This window comes from Mycteria americana, chromosome Z (genome assembly GCF_035582795.1).
Source record: "Mycteria americana isolate JAX WOST 10 ecotype Jacksonville Zoo and Gardens chromosome Z, USCA_MyAme_1.0, whole genome shotgun sequence".
Lineage (NCBI taxonomy): Eukaryota > Metazoa > Chordata > Aves > Ciconiiformes > Ciconiidae > Mycteria > Mycteria americana.
The window spans coordinates 33,602,924-33,620,651 of NC_134396.1; the positions used below are offsets into that span (position 1 = coordinate 33,602,924).

Sequence of the window (17,728 nt, forward strand, 5' to 3'; positions counted from 1 at the left end):
AAGATATCCAAGTTTAAGATGGATGAAGCTTTTCATATCTGAATGAAATGCTAATGTTAGAATTCTGCAGTAACTCTCACTAGTAATTAGACATTATGGTACTGTACGTGACATACAAAGGCAAAATTACACAGAACTACACAATTTAATAACCTCAAGTCAGCCAAAGGCTGGGTACACTTAGTAGCAATTTGAAAGCTAGAATTTATAAGTACGTGAGACTAACTTACATTATATCAAAGAAAACAAATTCAGACATTAGTTGATATTACAGAGGTTAATGAGGCCTTAAAATAAAAGCAAAGGCATCCTATCAAGGCATTTGTAAAATTAACTTGATGTGGTCTTCCAGGAAGAATTGGAAGTTCTGGTCATAACAGGAAATACTTGGTATTTTAAACTAAAAAAAAAAAAAATAAAAAAATTTCGAACAGTTCTAGTGCATGCACAAAGTGTAAGAACTGGCATACAAATATTCAACATTCAACTAATTTAAATTGTAGCAATACACTATTAAAATAACCTTGTAATTCTGAAGAGGAAGAGTGCCTTGGTGTTCTTCATCCTCTTCACATTACATGGAGCACATATTGCAAGATGCTGGGATAATGGTGGAGGAATGCACTAGAAAACCAATAGTCTCTTTGAAAATTTAGCCCTCCTCTTCCTAGCTAGTACAGCGTCTGTCGAACCAAAATGCAAAACAAAACTAGGGATAGGTGTTTCTGGGTCTGTAGTTGGCTGTGCAAAACAAACCACAAAAACACCTGGGGATCATAGTGACACGTAACCATTGCTAAGCAAGTTGTGCTATAAGGAGGGTATTCAATTGTAACTACCACTGCTTTTTTAAGCAGCAAATAAGAACTACTTAGGTCTAAATAACTAGATGTAACTTAGAGGAAATCTGCAATGGGCACCTTAATAAAGGACTGCTCCTTGAGGAGGGAAGGGGAAGGAACCACTCCATCTTATTCAATGTTGAGTATTACTACATTGCCTACGGAATTAAAGTTACAAATAGTTCACCGTGCTAACGTATCCTGCAGTCTTAAAGTCATTCTCGAAGTCTTGCAAGACATAAATAAACTAAACATTAACTGGTTAGAGTGATACGCAAGTAAATTTTCTTACTTCAAGCATCATGGGTTCACAAACTTTTTTTTTAAACTTGTCTTTGTTCTTTCTTAGCCACACAAGAGCAGAGTGTGTGTCTCGGAATCTCCCTTTCAGATTCTCTTCCTTCATATTCATTATATTATTAAGTTGTCCAAGGCGATCACTTATTCCTGTAATTTAAGGCAGTTTCTTAAACAGAGTCCGTAGCAAGTACACATTATAACTAGCATTTTCCAATATTTATTGGCTATGCTACTCCAGCAATATCGTTATTAGGAGATTATAGGAATTAAGGTTCTCTTCCCACAATCAGGATGCTTCTTATTCTAAAGAAATCTTAAGAACTATTAAAGCTTAAAATCTAAAATAAAATGAAGACTTACTCAAAGGATAACAAAATGTGGTACTGCAGTAAAAACACAGGAGTTTAATTCTAAAAACATCTCTCTTCAAAACTTGTTCTACCTTTGTATTTAAAACCAATAATGCCCCAAGAGGAAAGAGGTAGTGGGACTACCAACATGAAATCTGAGTGTTATTTCATGCTTGCAGAAAAGAAAATGCGTGACAATAGACTGTGCGAAAGCATTTGCTACTCAGGAGAAACAGAGATGGAATACTTTCTGTGCTTCTCAAGGTAAAATATATAGTGTCTCCTTCCCTAGGTCACTTTGTCTCTCTATACCTCAGTGTTGTCTTGGATTCTATGACAAGTACCAGACAGATAGGTAAGTGCAAATGTACTACACTCACTGAGGAATATATACAACACCTCCTACCCGCCAAGCTGTAACTTTTGAATTTTGTTTCTTAGAAAGAACTGATTGTAAATCCTAGGCTAGTATAGAGGAATTTACCATAAGCTTAGCTCAAGTTAATCTAGAAAGGACAAAAGCAGCATCAGTAGCTAATACACAGGCAAAGAGATAATTTTAAACACTGCATCTTCAAAGCAAACTGCTTTTGCTTCAGGTTTGTTTTTTTGTATCCTGCTAACAGTACTTCATTTACTTCAACAGAAAAAAATGAAACTGGCAAAGCAGTCTCCTTACCCAGAGATCAGAGGAAACTAATTTTTATGGAAGGACAGTTTTAAGGTCAATTGCCACTTTTGAATCTTCTTGTTCTTTCTATTTTGAAAGCAGTTTCTGTTACTTTTAATAAAACTGATAACAGGCAAGAGGACTGCTATACATGTAACATTCAACTATGCGGCTTGAGGTAAATGTCTCAAATTATCTCACTACAGCAGGACAACTAGATTCTGTAGGAACAGTTATAAAAAAAAAAAAAAAAATCAACAAACAAAACCCCAAGTAACTTACTTTTCTTTTCCCTCTCTTGGTTCATTTTCTCTGCTGTTAGATCACTGATATCACTATCAATATTTGCTCTTTCTTCTTGTAATTTTTTCAGCTCATTATTAACAGCATCAGTTTGTGGCTGAAGATTCTCACAGACTTCCATTGTATTGAGCTCATTCTTCCAGTCCTCTATCATCTTATGAGTGTTGTGTATTTTCCTCTGTCTGTCCATTTCTTCATCTTTTTTCATTCTCAAAGCTTGATGAATTTCTTCAATCTAAGAATTTTGAGTATTCGCAACATTAAAGGAGTTTAGTATACAAAACCTATGACAAATAATTAGGGTATCTGTGCAACTGGTATTAAATGCTGATGTAACTAACCATGCTCTAAAACCATAAGTGTCTGTTGCAGTTACAATAGCCCTATGACAGTTGAAGAACTGACAAGATTTTCTTAAGATTTAGGAACATTTAAGCAAAAATACAATCAAGCCTTTAAATCAATTTTTAAACTTCCTTATTTTTACAAAAGCAGAATCTTAAAACATAAGATCTTTCTTAACACATTTGAAAGTTAGTCTAAGATTGCATAAAACGTACAGCACAAACACAATGTGCAACACTGACACTGTACCCTTATACATTTAATTTATACATTTCTTGACCGAGTGCTTAGATGAAGTTCTGTAACTGTTTTACAACATATCTTTGCATTTTCTTTTTAAAAAATGTTGGACATATACACTTAACAGAAGCAATAACCTTAGCCTCTCACATGGAATATCTGAGGGCATGTTTAATGCTCAGTGCATTACTGTACTATAGAGGCTGTAGCTTTTCAAGGAAAGCCTATAATATATACTATATACACACACACTGTCTATTCCTAAGTTTGTTGCATCAAGGTAACTGATGTTATGTAGCATACACCTGTCCCTTTGCAATACCTGTTCGATTAACAGATGTTTTAAAGATTCATGGTGTACTGGAGGGAGTGAAGCATGCAAGCACTTGCAGCCTCTTAGAGAAATTTCCCTCTCCACTAACAGAAAAGTGGACAAGCCCCCCCCCAGCTGTGTTTTACTGCAGAATTTAAGTAGTAGCATTCCACCTGAATGCAGCATATGCTATAACTAGTACTAAATTAATACATTAGCAAAGAAACACCAAAAAAAGTCACAAATATCAAGACTCTTACTTGTTTATCTTTCATCTCCAAAGCATCTTGCTTCTGTTTACATTTTTGAGAAATGTCTTTGATTTCAGCAGCCTGCATACAGTAAGATATTTAAATTAGTCATAAATTCAGTTATAGTTGTATTTGTAAAAGCAGTCATATTTTAAAGAACATTCTGTATATACATTACTAAGCATTTATGCCAACAGTTTATTACCGACAAAGTCATACTCACCAGTTTCTTATTATTCTTACCTATATCTATAACATGTATATTTTCAGCAATTTGTGAAGAACTGAGTAACAGCATATAAACTGTTCACAACCATTCAGTTATAGATCTGCAAATTCAGACATGACAGATAGAGGAAGTTTCCTAACCTAATCTGAAATTAAAGTAACTCCATCCTTGATTTCAGTGAAAATGTTACGTTCAGATCCTTACATTTATAAAGTGTTCTTGCCTCTTTTTCCAAACCAACTTCACCAAGGAAAACTTATACTCAAAGCAAGAAAGGCATAAGTTCCTAGGCACAGGACAGCCAAACAGAATTTGTCAAAGTCATCCTACCTCTGAAGTGCATTGTGCTAAAGCTATATCCTACACAGCTGAGCTTGACAGCTTGTTGGCTGATGTGTAGGCACCCATGTCTCTACTCTTTCTCCATCCTTCTCAGCTTCTAGAGTTGTAGAATAATATAGGTTGGAAGGGACTTCTGGGTGTCACCCAGTCCATTCCCTTGCTCAAAGCAGGTCTTATTAGGTCAGGTTACCCAGGCACTTGTACTGAGTCCTGAACACAGTGCACCATGTTATGTGCGTAGAAGTGCACTATGCATTCTCTACAAACTTAATTCCTCCTTCCCTGAACCCTCAAGGCTGAAGGCTGTCAAATTCTGAAGGCTCTCAAAACCAGGACACTAGTAAAGAACTGGAATTCAATATTTCAATTATCATTATATTTCAGTTATCATATATTTATATACACCTACCTTACAGAACAGATCAACAACTGTAATTGTCTTTATGGTTTTCATGGTACAACCACAAGATGCCGCCTTATACTGTCAAATATTGCTAAAAAAATTACATTGCATAGTCCACTCTGTTCAAATGCCTTTAAAGAGCCTAAAGCAGAAACTGTTCTAGGCTTCTCTCACACAACTTTATCAACCTCTTCCTACAAAATAGGCCAATTTCTTTTTTTCAGAATCTACACGTCCTACACACCCAAAGCACAAAACTTTACTAGGAATTCTTAGTCTAACCAAATCCTTAAAAGAGTTTTAACACAGAGAGAGACAAGAGAAATAGTCATGCAGTTATCTTGATACATTAATTTCTTCCCAGATTTAGCTCTGCCTTTACTTTCAGTCCAGCTCCTTCCAGGCAAAATCTGTAACACCATGCCTGGCTTTTTGCCAACAAAGTGCAAACACGACATAAAGAAGAGGTGGTTTATCTCTGCTCTCACATATATATCCTCAAGCCAAGAGCAAGCTCAAGAAGCACTCAGGATTACAGTTATTTGACAATGGATATAAGCCTGGACCAAAGGGCCTGAAGACAATTATGTTCCCTACAGGTCTGTGTGTCCAAAATAGAGAGGACGTAAAATGCTAAACTGCTTTCCCTTAATGCCAAATTGAAATTTGGTTTGAAAAAAACAACTTTTGGGCCAAAAATAGAGTTATACTGTTTTTTTTAATAATAAAATCATTCATTAATCAACTCCTGTTGGCTTGCAGCACAATTATCTGTGAAACGCTCACCAAATGCTTGCATCTACAAAGATAAAACTCTAAGTTACAATAAATTCAAGTAGTATCTACGAAAAAGTGAAGAACTAATCAAGAAATAGCAATTTAAGCAATTTTAAGGTATGGTATTTAAAAGCCTTGAGGTTTTTCTTAGGTCACAACTATCTCCTGACAGTTCAAGCAGCACTGATTCTCCTTCAAAAGAACTTCGTTTTCACAGCCCAACTAAGAAGGTATGTGGGAGGGAAACAGATTTCAGTACCCAAAAAAGAGCTACTGTCGCAAAAGTTCAAAAAGTAGCAATACACCTCTAACATCTTGTTAACTTGCCTGATATCATACAAATTGTTCATGCCAGAACCAGGTATATACTCCCTTAAGCCTTTTTCCATGATTTTGGACTCTATGAGGGCTTCTTCAAGACGGAGTATTAATCATTCAAATTCCACTTGGCTGTATCACTTAACATCAGAACAAAACTCAGGTTTGGAAATGTCTTATTATAATTTTATATACAACATAGTATCAGCTATACATTACAGTCAAAATGATGGTAAATAATCACTGGAAAGCAGTATTAGAATATCACAGTAAGTCTTCTGTACGTTATTTATTTCAAATGTAGCACTTTCCTTCTTCCCATCTTTTTGGCTGCTGGAATATCGTAGAACAAAATGCACCTAATTCATTCTCTGGGCCCAAATTAAACACCACTTCAACATACAGTTAACCTTGTGAACGTTTAGTGTGTGAAAGCCTCACTCCACAAGTTTAGATGGAGCAGAAAAACATGTTGACTCAAGAGTATGAGTCAATCAGCTAGTACATTCCCCCAATTTTTCCTTCATAGTTCTATAGCTAATAGCCTACGCTGAGCATGCTCCCTGCAAGTTAAAACTAAAATGCTCACTGTTTTGTCCTAGGTTTCTCATACAGAGTATAACTCATACCAACAGAGGATAACTTTTATATGAATATGGCCCAATACTTCTAAGAATTGTGGTAGCAATGGTTCAGTAGAATTCTTTCCTCTTTGAAAAAATAAATTAGTATAACATTAATTAAAAGGAAAGATATGAGTAAAACCTAACAGGATAATACCAAGTGGTGAAAATAAAGCTTAGCACTTCACAACCATGAAGGCTCTTACTGCATTATGAAAATTAGTTTCAAGCTTCCAGCTGTTAACTTTCCTCTAAGGAAGTACACGTAAACAACAAAACCCCACAAAACAAACAAAAAACCTCAACCACACCCAAAAAAGCCCACTTCAATAAAACTACCACGTTTTCAAACATTTAGGTACTTTGAATCACAGCATAATAAACTCTTGCAGTACTGTGGAGCACAAAATTCAAAGGATACATTTAGCAAAGGGCTTTTTTAATAATAATAATAATGTACTTGGGTAAGTAGTTATGTCTGGTACAGTTTACTTCACAACAAAACCAGAAGTGGTATGAGCAACAATCTGTGGTTTTTGTTTGTCTGGTCTTTCTGGTTTGTTTTTGGTTTTTTGTTTTTGTGGGTTTTATTTTTTTTGTTTGAGGGGAGGATTTATTTTTTTTTTTTTTTTTAAAGGAAGCACATGGACAGTGCATTAGCTCACAGTATTCTAAATGCCACTGACATTTCAGACCCTGATTCAAGTTCCAGAACCTGATTCTACAAGATGCTTCATGACAGCAGTCCTCTACAGGTGTCACACATGTCTCCACACCAAGTCCTTTAACCTGATCAGTTATCTTCAAACAGAACTCACTGCAGCAAACATTCTCATGTTATCATTTAACTTTGGTTACCCATTAAAAATTTGTGCAGCCTATGCATACAATGACTTTTGCAACCTGAATAGTACACGATAGTTAAAATCCTGCAGTGAATTACAGTACTATCCTATTTGTCATACAGAAATAGTAATTTTCCATATCCCCAGAGAGAGCAGCTATTCACAAAACAGACAGTAAGATGTAATGCATAGGTAGGTTTACCATTAAATTCTCTTATGCATAAAAGTATTCACAACTCATGGAGGATTACTGTCTAATAAAAAAAATTATACCCTACTTATGGAATTAGGTTTAATATTAGAGGAACGCTTTTAGGCCAGAAAAGTTGTAATTTAGCTTAAATTAACCACTCAAACTGGCTACATTTTAAGAAGATAAACAGAGCATCCACAAACCCAAACTACAGAAGAGCTGAAAACAGGAAACTAATTCAATATAAGTATCTAACTTTGGGAAACTGAAGTTTTTGAAGGTTCCATGAAGAGAATTACACAATTTGTGTGCTCTTATAATACCAAGAGAGTGGACTTTCTGAGTTGCTACTGAAGATTTACTAAGAAATGTATTCCTTGAGTTTTACTGCTTTTAATGGAACAGAGACATGGAGAATGCAGTGAGAACCAAGGGCATGAGTACATCAGAAGAATTTATTCTGAAACACATCATTATGGAACACTAGAAAGAAAGAGGTTATTGCTTCACACTTTACAAAGCTGAACACAGAACACCTGAAATATTACATATATTAACTGAGAACTTAAAATACCTACCTTATCTCTGATTTTCATATCCAGACTCTTAAAATATTCTTCAGTTTCTTGGATTTTTTTTGTTACTGGGGACTGCATTTCCTTCAGATTCTTCAGTTCTTCCTTGGCTTGGTCTCGGCTTTGTTTCACTTCCTCATGCTGCTGACGAACATTTTCATATTCCTTGGAGGAGTTGAAAGTAAAGTAATTGAAGACTTTTGTCTTCTATTCCAATATTTTATACTTCTCTAACATTTTATTTAATTGTACATGAGTTTTAGGAGAAAAATCTATTCAGAAGGTAGTATTAGAGCAACTAGTTAAGTAATTCTGTTACTAGTCACTATGACTAGGAGATGTAAGGATCATTCAGTCCTCAGTGAACAAGCACACACATTTATGGTTCTTAAATAATATGCAATTCAAGTAGCAGAAGAAATGACCAATGTGTCTGCAATTACCTTGCCTCTAAGTCCATCTGGGATCGGTGTGGAAAAAGTAATTCTTTAGCCCCTTCTGTCCATAGTTTGAGCACTACTTAGGCAGAAGTCCTCAAGCTAAGGAGCAAATAACCACAGAAAACTTCCGGAGAAAGAAAAGGAAGGAGCTGGACAGATCATCAGAGCCAGTAACAGACATAACCCTGAAGTAAACCAAGGAGAGAGACAGAGCGGAACAGAACTTCGGAAAACAAACAAAAACTCCACCATACACCACAAATACCAGAGAAGTCACTATCTAGGGAGTTTAACTGGAGATGCATTCCCGAGAAGAAAGAGATGGTAAGCAGTGTGGTGACCAAGAACCTCCACTTCAAGAAGGTGGGAATTTTGGGAAGAAAGTAATTTAGGCTGAAGGAGTCATTACTAGTGAATTTCTTTGTGTTATGCTCTCTGGAGAAAAGAAAAAAATAAACCAAACAAACAAATCACAAAAAAACACCCCATACCCAACTAACAGAAAAAAAAAAAGAACATTACTTTCAATGATTGTTAAGGGTTCATGAGAAAAAAAGATACTCGAGGGACCAGAGCGAGTACGAGTAGATACATGTAATGTGGGGGTGCAGAGGAAGGGAAAGCTGTTGGATTTGGCAGGCACTAAAGAAAGCCCCTTTAGAGCATATGCCTGGATTATTCTAAGCTTTGGAGCATTAAAAAAGATAGCCTGCAAGCTCTATCTGTAACATCTGTAACTTTGCTTTATCTGCTACCACTTTTTCCTAGTTAGTTATTTACCCCGCTTGTAAACACACACAATTAATCACAAATAAACCAACTTAGGCTATTCTTTCTTCATAGTATCTTTTTCATAAAGCCAAAAGTATTTGAAGAAAGCTGCTGTCATTCTATGATGTGGAGTACAATCAGCAGCCACCATTACAAAGTTACAGAGGTAAAGCAATTATATTTCCACTTAGCTGATAGAATAAGCTTAAAATTTAGCTCTGCTCTAAATAAGGCATTATATTTCAAGGTTAAAGCAAATGCACACACATACAATTACACCTCATTTCTTCAGCTACAAAGTATAGGCGAGTTTCCCTAGAAATTGCCATGACATGATTTTTATACAGCAAATCCCTTTAACACTTTAAGAAAACCTGACTTTCACTAGACCTCTGTATTTTGGTAACATTTAAGCAAATAACCTTGATGCTTGTAATTATGCACTTAGCTAAAGATCTGCAGAACTTCCAGAGGAATTCAGCCCTCCCAAGAGATATTTGTGCCTAAACTATATAACAAAATTTTTCTCAGTTGTGAATGGAAGAGGAGGAAAAGAAGAATGGACACGGCTTCGTCAAAACACATTTTCAGAATTACATCTTTTCAGGACATTTATAGCAGGAGGAACAGCACCTCCTGCTGCTATACTACTTTAAAACAGTATACCTTATCGTATACCCTACTACCTTAAGCTTGGAGGGGTAAGAAACCCCTTTTCTTTAAGACACTACAAAAGAAGGGCTATCTGTGTCAAAAAAACTCTAGTTTCTTAAATCTGTTCACTGATTGTAGATGACACAATAATTTGATGGCAGTCCCATTAAGGTACACACAAGAACATAAAACATCCCCTAAATCCTTGAGTCCAAATCTTTAACATTGTACTCCTAGGGTCCAATTTTATGGAATTTGAAGTAGATGCTCAAAAGCCTATTAGACATAGACATATATAAAAATGGTGTATAATTCTCCACATACAGAAGCAGCTGGCACTGACTACAAAAAACACTTGACTAGAAGTGTTCCTCAGGTGAAGAGCAGTGGAGTCTTCAGAATAAAAAATGCAGTTCTACAGTGGTCAGACAGTAAAACAAGTTTAGCAGTAGATTTCCTCTTTTCCACTAGGATCAAGAGACAATGTAGTGTCATATTTCAGCTGACCTGTTTTCAGGCTGCCTGTCTTCTCCATTTCGTAACATACTGCAATGTTTATACATCTGCTACCTGGCTGATTTGGAGGCTCACCTAGCTATTCTGTTTTGTTACAGAGGCAATTCTAAACAGCTAGGTATGTTTGGTCTACAAGCAGAAACCTACCTTTTGGGGAGGATGGGGGAGGGGAAGATCCACAGAAGGAAGAATAAACTCCTGTGCTACTCTCAACTTTGGTGAACCCAATTTTAAGACACAAAAAAAATTTATTCTTAGGATTAAACCGTGCTAGGTCAGATGACAAAGAAATATGCCCTTGTAAGAGAAAGCATTTCTTCTTTTAGAGAGAGAATGGTATTTTGCAATATAGGAGAATACCAAGAGATCTACCAGAAGGATTTGACAAACCACAAAACAGCAACAATCTTGTACGCTGAGGATCACAATGGAATGTGAAATTTTGTTGCAGCCTGTAGGTCAAGTATCTTCTACCTAGTAAAACAATTATGTTGATGACCCTTGATTTCAACTGTAGATTATCCACAGGCAAGTGACTTCTCGTAAACAATCTGGTACACGCTACTGATTCTGTACTCTAAACTGGAACTTCCCACAGGTGTCAAAACACACTGTTGTTTCTATGGATTCCGTGGCCAGAAAGTTAAATTTCTCCTGACTGAGTGCACCCACTAAACGTAGTTAATATACTCAGCAACACAAACTGTCTAGAAGACAGCAGTGAAAGAGTAAGGTGTGAAGAAGTCTGTCTAAATTTGCTTAAGAAACACATAACTAACAGCAATGTTCTCAAACTTATGGAAAACAATTTAACTGACAGCAGATAAGATTCCTAACTTAGTTTTCCCCCACCAGTTTCTGTACCAGCCTTCAGAGTTCTGTATCTGCAAGTATCTTACAGCAGAGAACAATCAGTATCAGTCTACATTATGCAAGACCTACATCTCTCCTAGTAAAATAACTCTCTTCTTGTTAACTAAGCCAGGCTAATGCACATGTAGTTGGAAACATCTGCATCACTCAGCAAATACAAAAGTCCAATCTTAACAGCACAGAGCGTACAGCCCACCTCCTCAGCACCTACCACCATCCATCTATTTCAATTGCTGCTCCTATACCCCTCTGTGCTGCTAGCACAGAGGTCTGAAGGCAGGGAAGGTACATCCCCTGAATCCAGTTGCTCTTCAAGATACAAGGGACATAAAGTTCTGTGAGGCTTCATAAAGCCATGTGAGGCTTTGTTATCTGCAAAATTGCAATAAAACACCTTACAAAAATTTTCTGCATCCTCCACAAGCATTACATGTAAATTTTCCTAAGTTCTGTATCTATATTTCATGAACTCTATAAAGCTTGCAAACAAGGCAAACAACATATTGCTTCAATATAATAAAATCCACATCAGCTTAAACTGTTTATAATAATTTAATCTAACTGACCATTCAACACCAAACTGAACTACAATCATTAAAGTGCTGTTCAGAAAGACTTATTTTACATTTTATAAATGACTTGTCCTTGATTCTAGGCTCTTTTAAATTTGTTTAAAACTTCCATCTCTCCAAATGCCAACATTTTTGAGGTTGGCAACCTATATTCATCACGATTTATGTCATGCACACCAAACCTCAACTAATAAATTAAAATTCGCAAGGGGGAAGGCAACCTGTAAAAAAAAAAACCCCAAAACCAACAAAAGCACATTCTGTAAAAAAAATACAGCTGGAAGAAGCAAGTGGAACTGGCTAGGCACAGCTTAAATTAAGCTAGTTGTGTCTGCAAGGAGGAAAAGGAGTACTGCTCTTGATCCATGTTGCTGGCTTTCCTAAATGGGCAGTAACTACTTAAGTTACTTCTTAAGCAACTTCTTCAGTCCAGCTACATATGCAAGCAAACCTCTGATCAAAGTTAGGCCAAGAACAGTATTTCAAGACCTGGCCTGTTTGCACTCAGCAATCGTAATGATGTTCAAGTTACTCTGGTCAAATTTCTTTTAAAGAAATTTTTGGCATATTTCTAATATTGCAGTATTAGGAAAGATGGGTTAGGTAAGAAAAACACTGAAAAGAAAATAAAAACTTACCACCCAAGGCCTTTTCCTCTCAAGCATCTCAATTAAGTCTAGATGGCGCTTGCGCTCATGGTATCTCTCAACATCTTGTTTGTATCGTTCAATCCTCTGTTTCATCTTCTCCAAAGAGTTAGTTTTGTCTCTGCACAAGTTCTGTAAGAATATACATTTTCATGTTTTACACTATCTACTTTGTGAAAACGCTTTTCAGAAGTAGTCCACGTCTCACCTGTACATTAAAGCAGAAATTTAACACTAGAGAGGACATTTTAGTACAGCAGTAATTAGAGGGGAAAAACCCAACTAGGAATAGTTGTCCAGCTTTTTCAAGTACGTTTATCGCATACTTTCTGTGAAAACAAATCTAATTTAAACAGAAGTCTTAATCTGAACAAAAGATTTAATTTTTTTTTAAATTTTCTCAGGAAGTTACACCCTACAGCTCAAGCCTCCATTAACCTAGATGTTTCTAAATCACCATAACTGGTTTTGATAAATAAAAGTAGCAAAAATGCTTGTGAAAGATCTTGTAGAGATTTGTAACAGAAACCTTAAGGTTGGTATATGAATGTAGTATGTATGAGTGGAAATGCATGTGCCCACACAAGCACAAGAAGAAAAAGCAGAACAAAGGACTAAAAGAATGGCCTGTATGGCTAATGACAGACTCTGTTCCCAGAACACTGTTCCCAAGACACTATTCCCAGCAGTAACACCAAGGAACACATTATTTCTGCAAAGATCACTAAGCTTGCACTCTGGTAAGATCACAGTACAAGTAACTGTCAGGGAAAGGCCCTGTGTCCTAATACCAGGACGGCAACGAAGTTGCAGCTTATTGCGTAGGCTCTCCCTTTTCCTCTTTGTCTGTTAATGTTCCAAACCACGAAAACCAGATAGCAGGCAACAATTTTGTCCATAATTTATGGAAGCTGAAGTCAGCAAGATTAAAACAAAGGGCCACCCTACAACAGCTGATGACTTCTAAAAGCCATAAAAGATCTGTCCAGAAAAGTTGTTGCCAGTCAAGAATTCCAGAGAAGCAATGAGGACTTGACAACATGCATCCCTCGTCCTCTCTGTGCAGACAACTTGCACACGTGTCTTTCTGCTTATGAGCATGTGAGTGTCGGAGTGAATGAATTCTGACAGAAGATGAGCATGATTTGGTAAAATCAACTTACTGCAGACTTTGTAAATAAATACCACCTTCTAAATCTGTAAGATCTCATATTAAATTTTATTATGCTAATTTCCCTACAGTCACTGTTCTCTGTCTCTATAATGTGCATGTTTACCTCCAGTTCTCTTTCCTTTTCTCTGAAGTTTTTCAGTTCACAGTGAAACTGGTACATTTCTGGAGGACCAATGGATTTTTCAGTGGCTTCAAGCAACTCAATCTTACTCAGTTTTGCAAATTCTCCAACTTTGTCCTACAAAATAAAAAAAATGGTTACAAAAATACAGTATTAGTTTGAACAGTGCAGTACAGTAATGCTGGATTTAAATACAGCAACTTACTTCTCATGAACATCACCTGACTACAGTTCTATACTGTAGCTCTGGCTACAGTATAGATAGCTCTGGCATAGTTAAGCATAGGATGGCCATCTCAGAGTAGAATGAAACCCTCCCAAACATTTGTAAGATTTCATACATGTTTTCTTGGAGCTGTTCTGGAATGATTTAAGCTTAAACCTTAGCTGTTCTTGGCTGTTTGGCAGCTTTTGAGGGTAGCTGTTAAGGACATGGGTTGGTTCATTATTTTTGAATTGGCTATCGTTATTCTGAACAAGACAGTTTAGTAGAGACAAAGGGTTTATTCCACTGTATTCTTAATATTGGTTCTCAGGCTGCTGAGGCTACACCTTCCCAGTATAAATGCTATGATTAACTCAAAAGTTAAGCAATATAGAAGTTAATATTAAGGCTGGCAGCCAAGGGTATTAGGAAGCATTGCTGCTGTCCAAGGCAGAGGAACAGCTCAAAACCAACACTGGAGTGAAAGGCGTGCTTGCCATTGCTACAGTGGCAGAGAGCAAATAAACCAAAACTTTCAACACAGTAATATTCACTGAACTGACATTTATATACTAAAGAAAAAAAGCCTTTTTAAACACAAAAGTTACATTGGCAGAGTATGCAGAAAGTTCTACTCTAGACAAATATTGTGAATATTTGTGAAATACTGAATATTTGTGAAATATTGTGAATAAAAAAAACCCACCAGAATCTTTGTTTCTGCAATATTAGCTTTCTAAATTTTAATGTTTTTCAGCACGTCTCCTTGAATGCACTTCTCCTTGAATAGAACAATAAACCCATGGTTGGCTAGGCTCTGATAAGGTTTCCTTTTACTACCATCCCTGATGATCCGCATCAACTGGGAAGGTCTTAGGAAGGAATCTGTCATAACTTTTGTTACAATTGTGAGGTACAATTGTGAGACAACTTAGTTATCTACACAGAAATCCTGACACGCCTGAGCATGGATTCAGGTATGGAAACTGCTTGTAGTATTCTTTAATATTCTCTATCCTTTAGGAGCTATTTTCCATCAGGATGATTTTATTCTTACATAATTTGATGCTAAATATCTTTAAATCCTACGCTATGCTCAAGAAACTGTTGAGCCACAGACGTTACCAAAAAGGCTCTAGTAGCAGTCTCCGTTGCAACTGTAGAGTCATTTAGTAGGACTGCTTTCTGTTTTTTGGAGAAAGAAATCCAGACAACTCTTCCCCTTCACTTACCAAGTACAGGATCCAATCCTGAGGAACTGATTGGATATAACCATGGAAAAGCGCATGCAGGGGTTGACGGGGAAAGTCAGGGATGCAGAACTACAGGAACCATGCAGGTAAAGGTACAGAGGAAATGCTAGATGTCAAGACCTTATAAAAATTTCCCTACAGATTTGTTGTCCCTACAGCAGCACAGACAGGACACAGAGATATCACTGCTAATGCTGGTACTCAAACACCAACATGGGGAACATCAGCAGCTTTTCTTTCAGTGTCAACTGACAGCAGGTACAAAACCATCCAATTAGTGAGCCTTAAAGGTCACAACAGTTCCTCCTTTCTTTCACCATCACATCAGTATGGCTACCTCACCCCTCTCATTCTATGTGCTGTTCCATTAAATCACTGAAGCGCTACAAAAGCTAAGCAGCAACAAAACCCTCTCAAAACACAGCACTCCATTTGCACCCACTGTCTTTCAAAATTCATTCATACCTGAGGAAGAAACTGGCACAAGTTGTCCACCTGGATGTTTAAGGCTGCAATCTGCTCTTCTACTGTTTTCAGGGTTGTTGGCTTTCTGTTGATAAACCACGCTGATGTATTGTTCACCACTTGAATCTCACGTGTGATAATGATATTGTCAGGCGTCTTAGACCTGATTAATAAAAAGAAGTGTTTACACTTTTGAGAATACACAAAGGTTCCCAAGTGTCAAAGTATGTTAGAATTATGGTATTAAAACTTCTAGATATCCAAATATTTAATATAAATTAACTGGACCGTAGCAGCAGATTCACATTTTATGATTCAGAAAACATCCAGTACTTCAGTGATGAATTAATCTCACATGGAAAACATCAAAAATATCTGCAAATCTTAACTCAGAGGAAGTTATTTATATAAATTACATACTCATGCTGAATTTATGAACCATTTAAAAGTTTTTACAGATGTGAATAGTTTATATAAAAGTGGTTTTTTTTATATGACATTTAGTAAGTTTTAAAGTTGGTATGCAGGAGGTTGCACACTAATGCTATGCCTTTAAAGTAAAAAATGTTAGCGTACAGAACTACACCAATAAGATGTGTATAAACATTCCATTTGGGAATAAAAATAGTATCATACAGTATGAAAAATATGAGTGTGTTTTCATTTTCTGCATTTTAAGAACAGGAAAGATGCATCAGTTGTCCACTTAGTTCTCTAGCTCAACACTTATCTGCAAAAATTTAGTCTGGTTAAGATGCTTCAATAACAAATGAGCAATGAGGTAGTCATAAACTGTTGACATTTTGGTCACCACCTTGATTTAGAAATTGTCTAGTGCCTGTTTGGTCAGCATATTGTTAAAGATGGAGAATAAGGGCTCAAAACAGTTTGGAGGCCGTGTACCTTAGGAGACTTCAGAATAGAAGTCAAAGTAGAAGTGAGTAATTCAACAGATTCCAGTGTTTGGAATAAGCGCCACAGGGATATGAGCCTACTTCTTGAAGACTGTATGATTATTTCCTCCCAAGTATCAACTACCTTATTTTAATATACCAGACTTCCTTCAAAAGACTGACAAAGCCATGCTACTTACTTTTATCAAATTAAGGACTTTTTACTACTAGAACTCTTGAGTTTAGTTACAATCCAAGGGACAAATTCAACCAAGACAGTGCGTGCTTATAGAATTCAAATTTTTAAATTCCCGTCAAAAAGCAATCTTCTGCATCATTGCTCTCTCACCTTAGATGTTGCATTTAAATATTTTCTACCAAGTAGACAAAGGACTGAATTACATTGCAACCATTACAGTAAAAATGCTGAGTCTTCACATACTGCAAGTCTCTCTTCAGACTTTCTAGTAACACTGGGATATACCTATGTTGAAACAATCACACCATCTACCTGAAAAACATCCTACCTCCTGATCCACTGCTTGGCCAGTCTCCAAAGAATGTCTACTTGATCACTCCCACAAGAATGAAAGTGGATAGGATTTTTTCAAAGACCTGTTCCAGTATTATCTTTTTCCTTAACACAATTTTCTTTTTATACAATCTGATCAGGGTGGCCAATTGTTACACAAATTAACTCAGGCTCTGAATCAGTTTATTAGCTCTGATCTATGTAGTTCAGGCAAACAGATCGGTTAAGGCTTATCAAAACCACCTGTGCTACTGCAGCTTCATGTTAAGATCTCCACAAAAAAGCATCCATTAAGGAACTCTAATAGGACAGTCTCTCTTCAGTTGTCCAAAAAAAAAAAAAAAAAAGCCTTACAGGAAGCATGTAATATTGCCCTGTAACCACAAGTTACTGATGGAATTTTACAGAGTAAGTCCAAATGATTTTCAATTGCCCTGTTTTGCAAAAGCTTACCGAGAAGACTCCATTAGCTGGAATTAGTCAGATCTACCTTTTGTTTTCCTCCCTTCTGTTCTTTCAGTATATGATGTTTTCAGTAAGAATGTAGAGGATCCCCTCATACCAGCAGTATTAGTATAGGAAAGTGAAGGCAGAATATTTGGTTTTAAGACTTAGACTTTGTCTTTTTTTTTTTCTTCTTTAAAAATAATTTCCAACCACTACATCATGATGGCAATACTAACTGTATCTGAA

The 17,728-nt window shown here is 36.5% G+C and overlaps 1 protein-coding gene across 2 annotated transcripts in view; it reads right to left on the reverse strand.

Moving 5' to 3' along the window:
* The window catches only part of SMC5 (structural maintenance of chromosomes 5), a 51,676-nt gene that overhangs the window by 30,362 nt on the left and 3,586 nt on the right, over nt 1-17,728 (reverse strand). For both annotated transcript variants that reach the window (XM_075527197.1, XM_075527198.1), the window contains exons 4-10: nt 15,611-15,773; nt 13,670-13,804; nt 12,384-12,524; nt 7,923-8,084; nt 3,624-3,695; nt 2,445-2,700; nt 1,135-1,289 (exon numbers count right to left, since the gene is read on the reverse strand). In XM_075527197.1, coding sequence (XP_075383312.1) covers nt 1,135-1,289; nt 2,445-2,700; nt 3,624-3,695; nt 7,923-8,084; nt 12,384-12,524; nt 13,670-13,804; nt 15,611-15,773 — 1,084 coding nt within the window. The remainder of the gene's footprint in view (nt 1-1,134; nt 1,290-2,444; nt 2,701-3,623; nt 3,696-7,922; nt 8,085-12,383; nt 12,525-13,669; nt 13,805-15,610; nt 15,774-17,728) is intronic.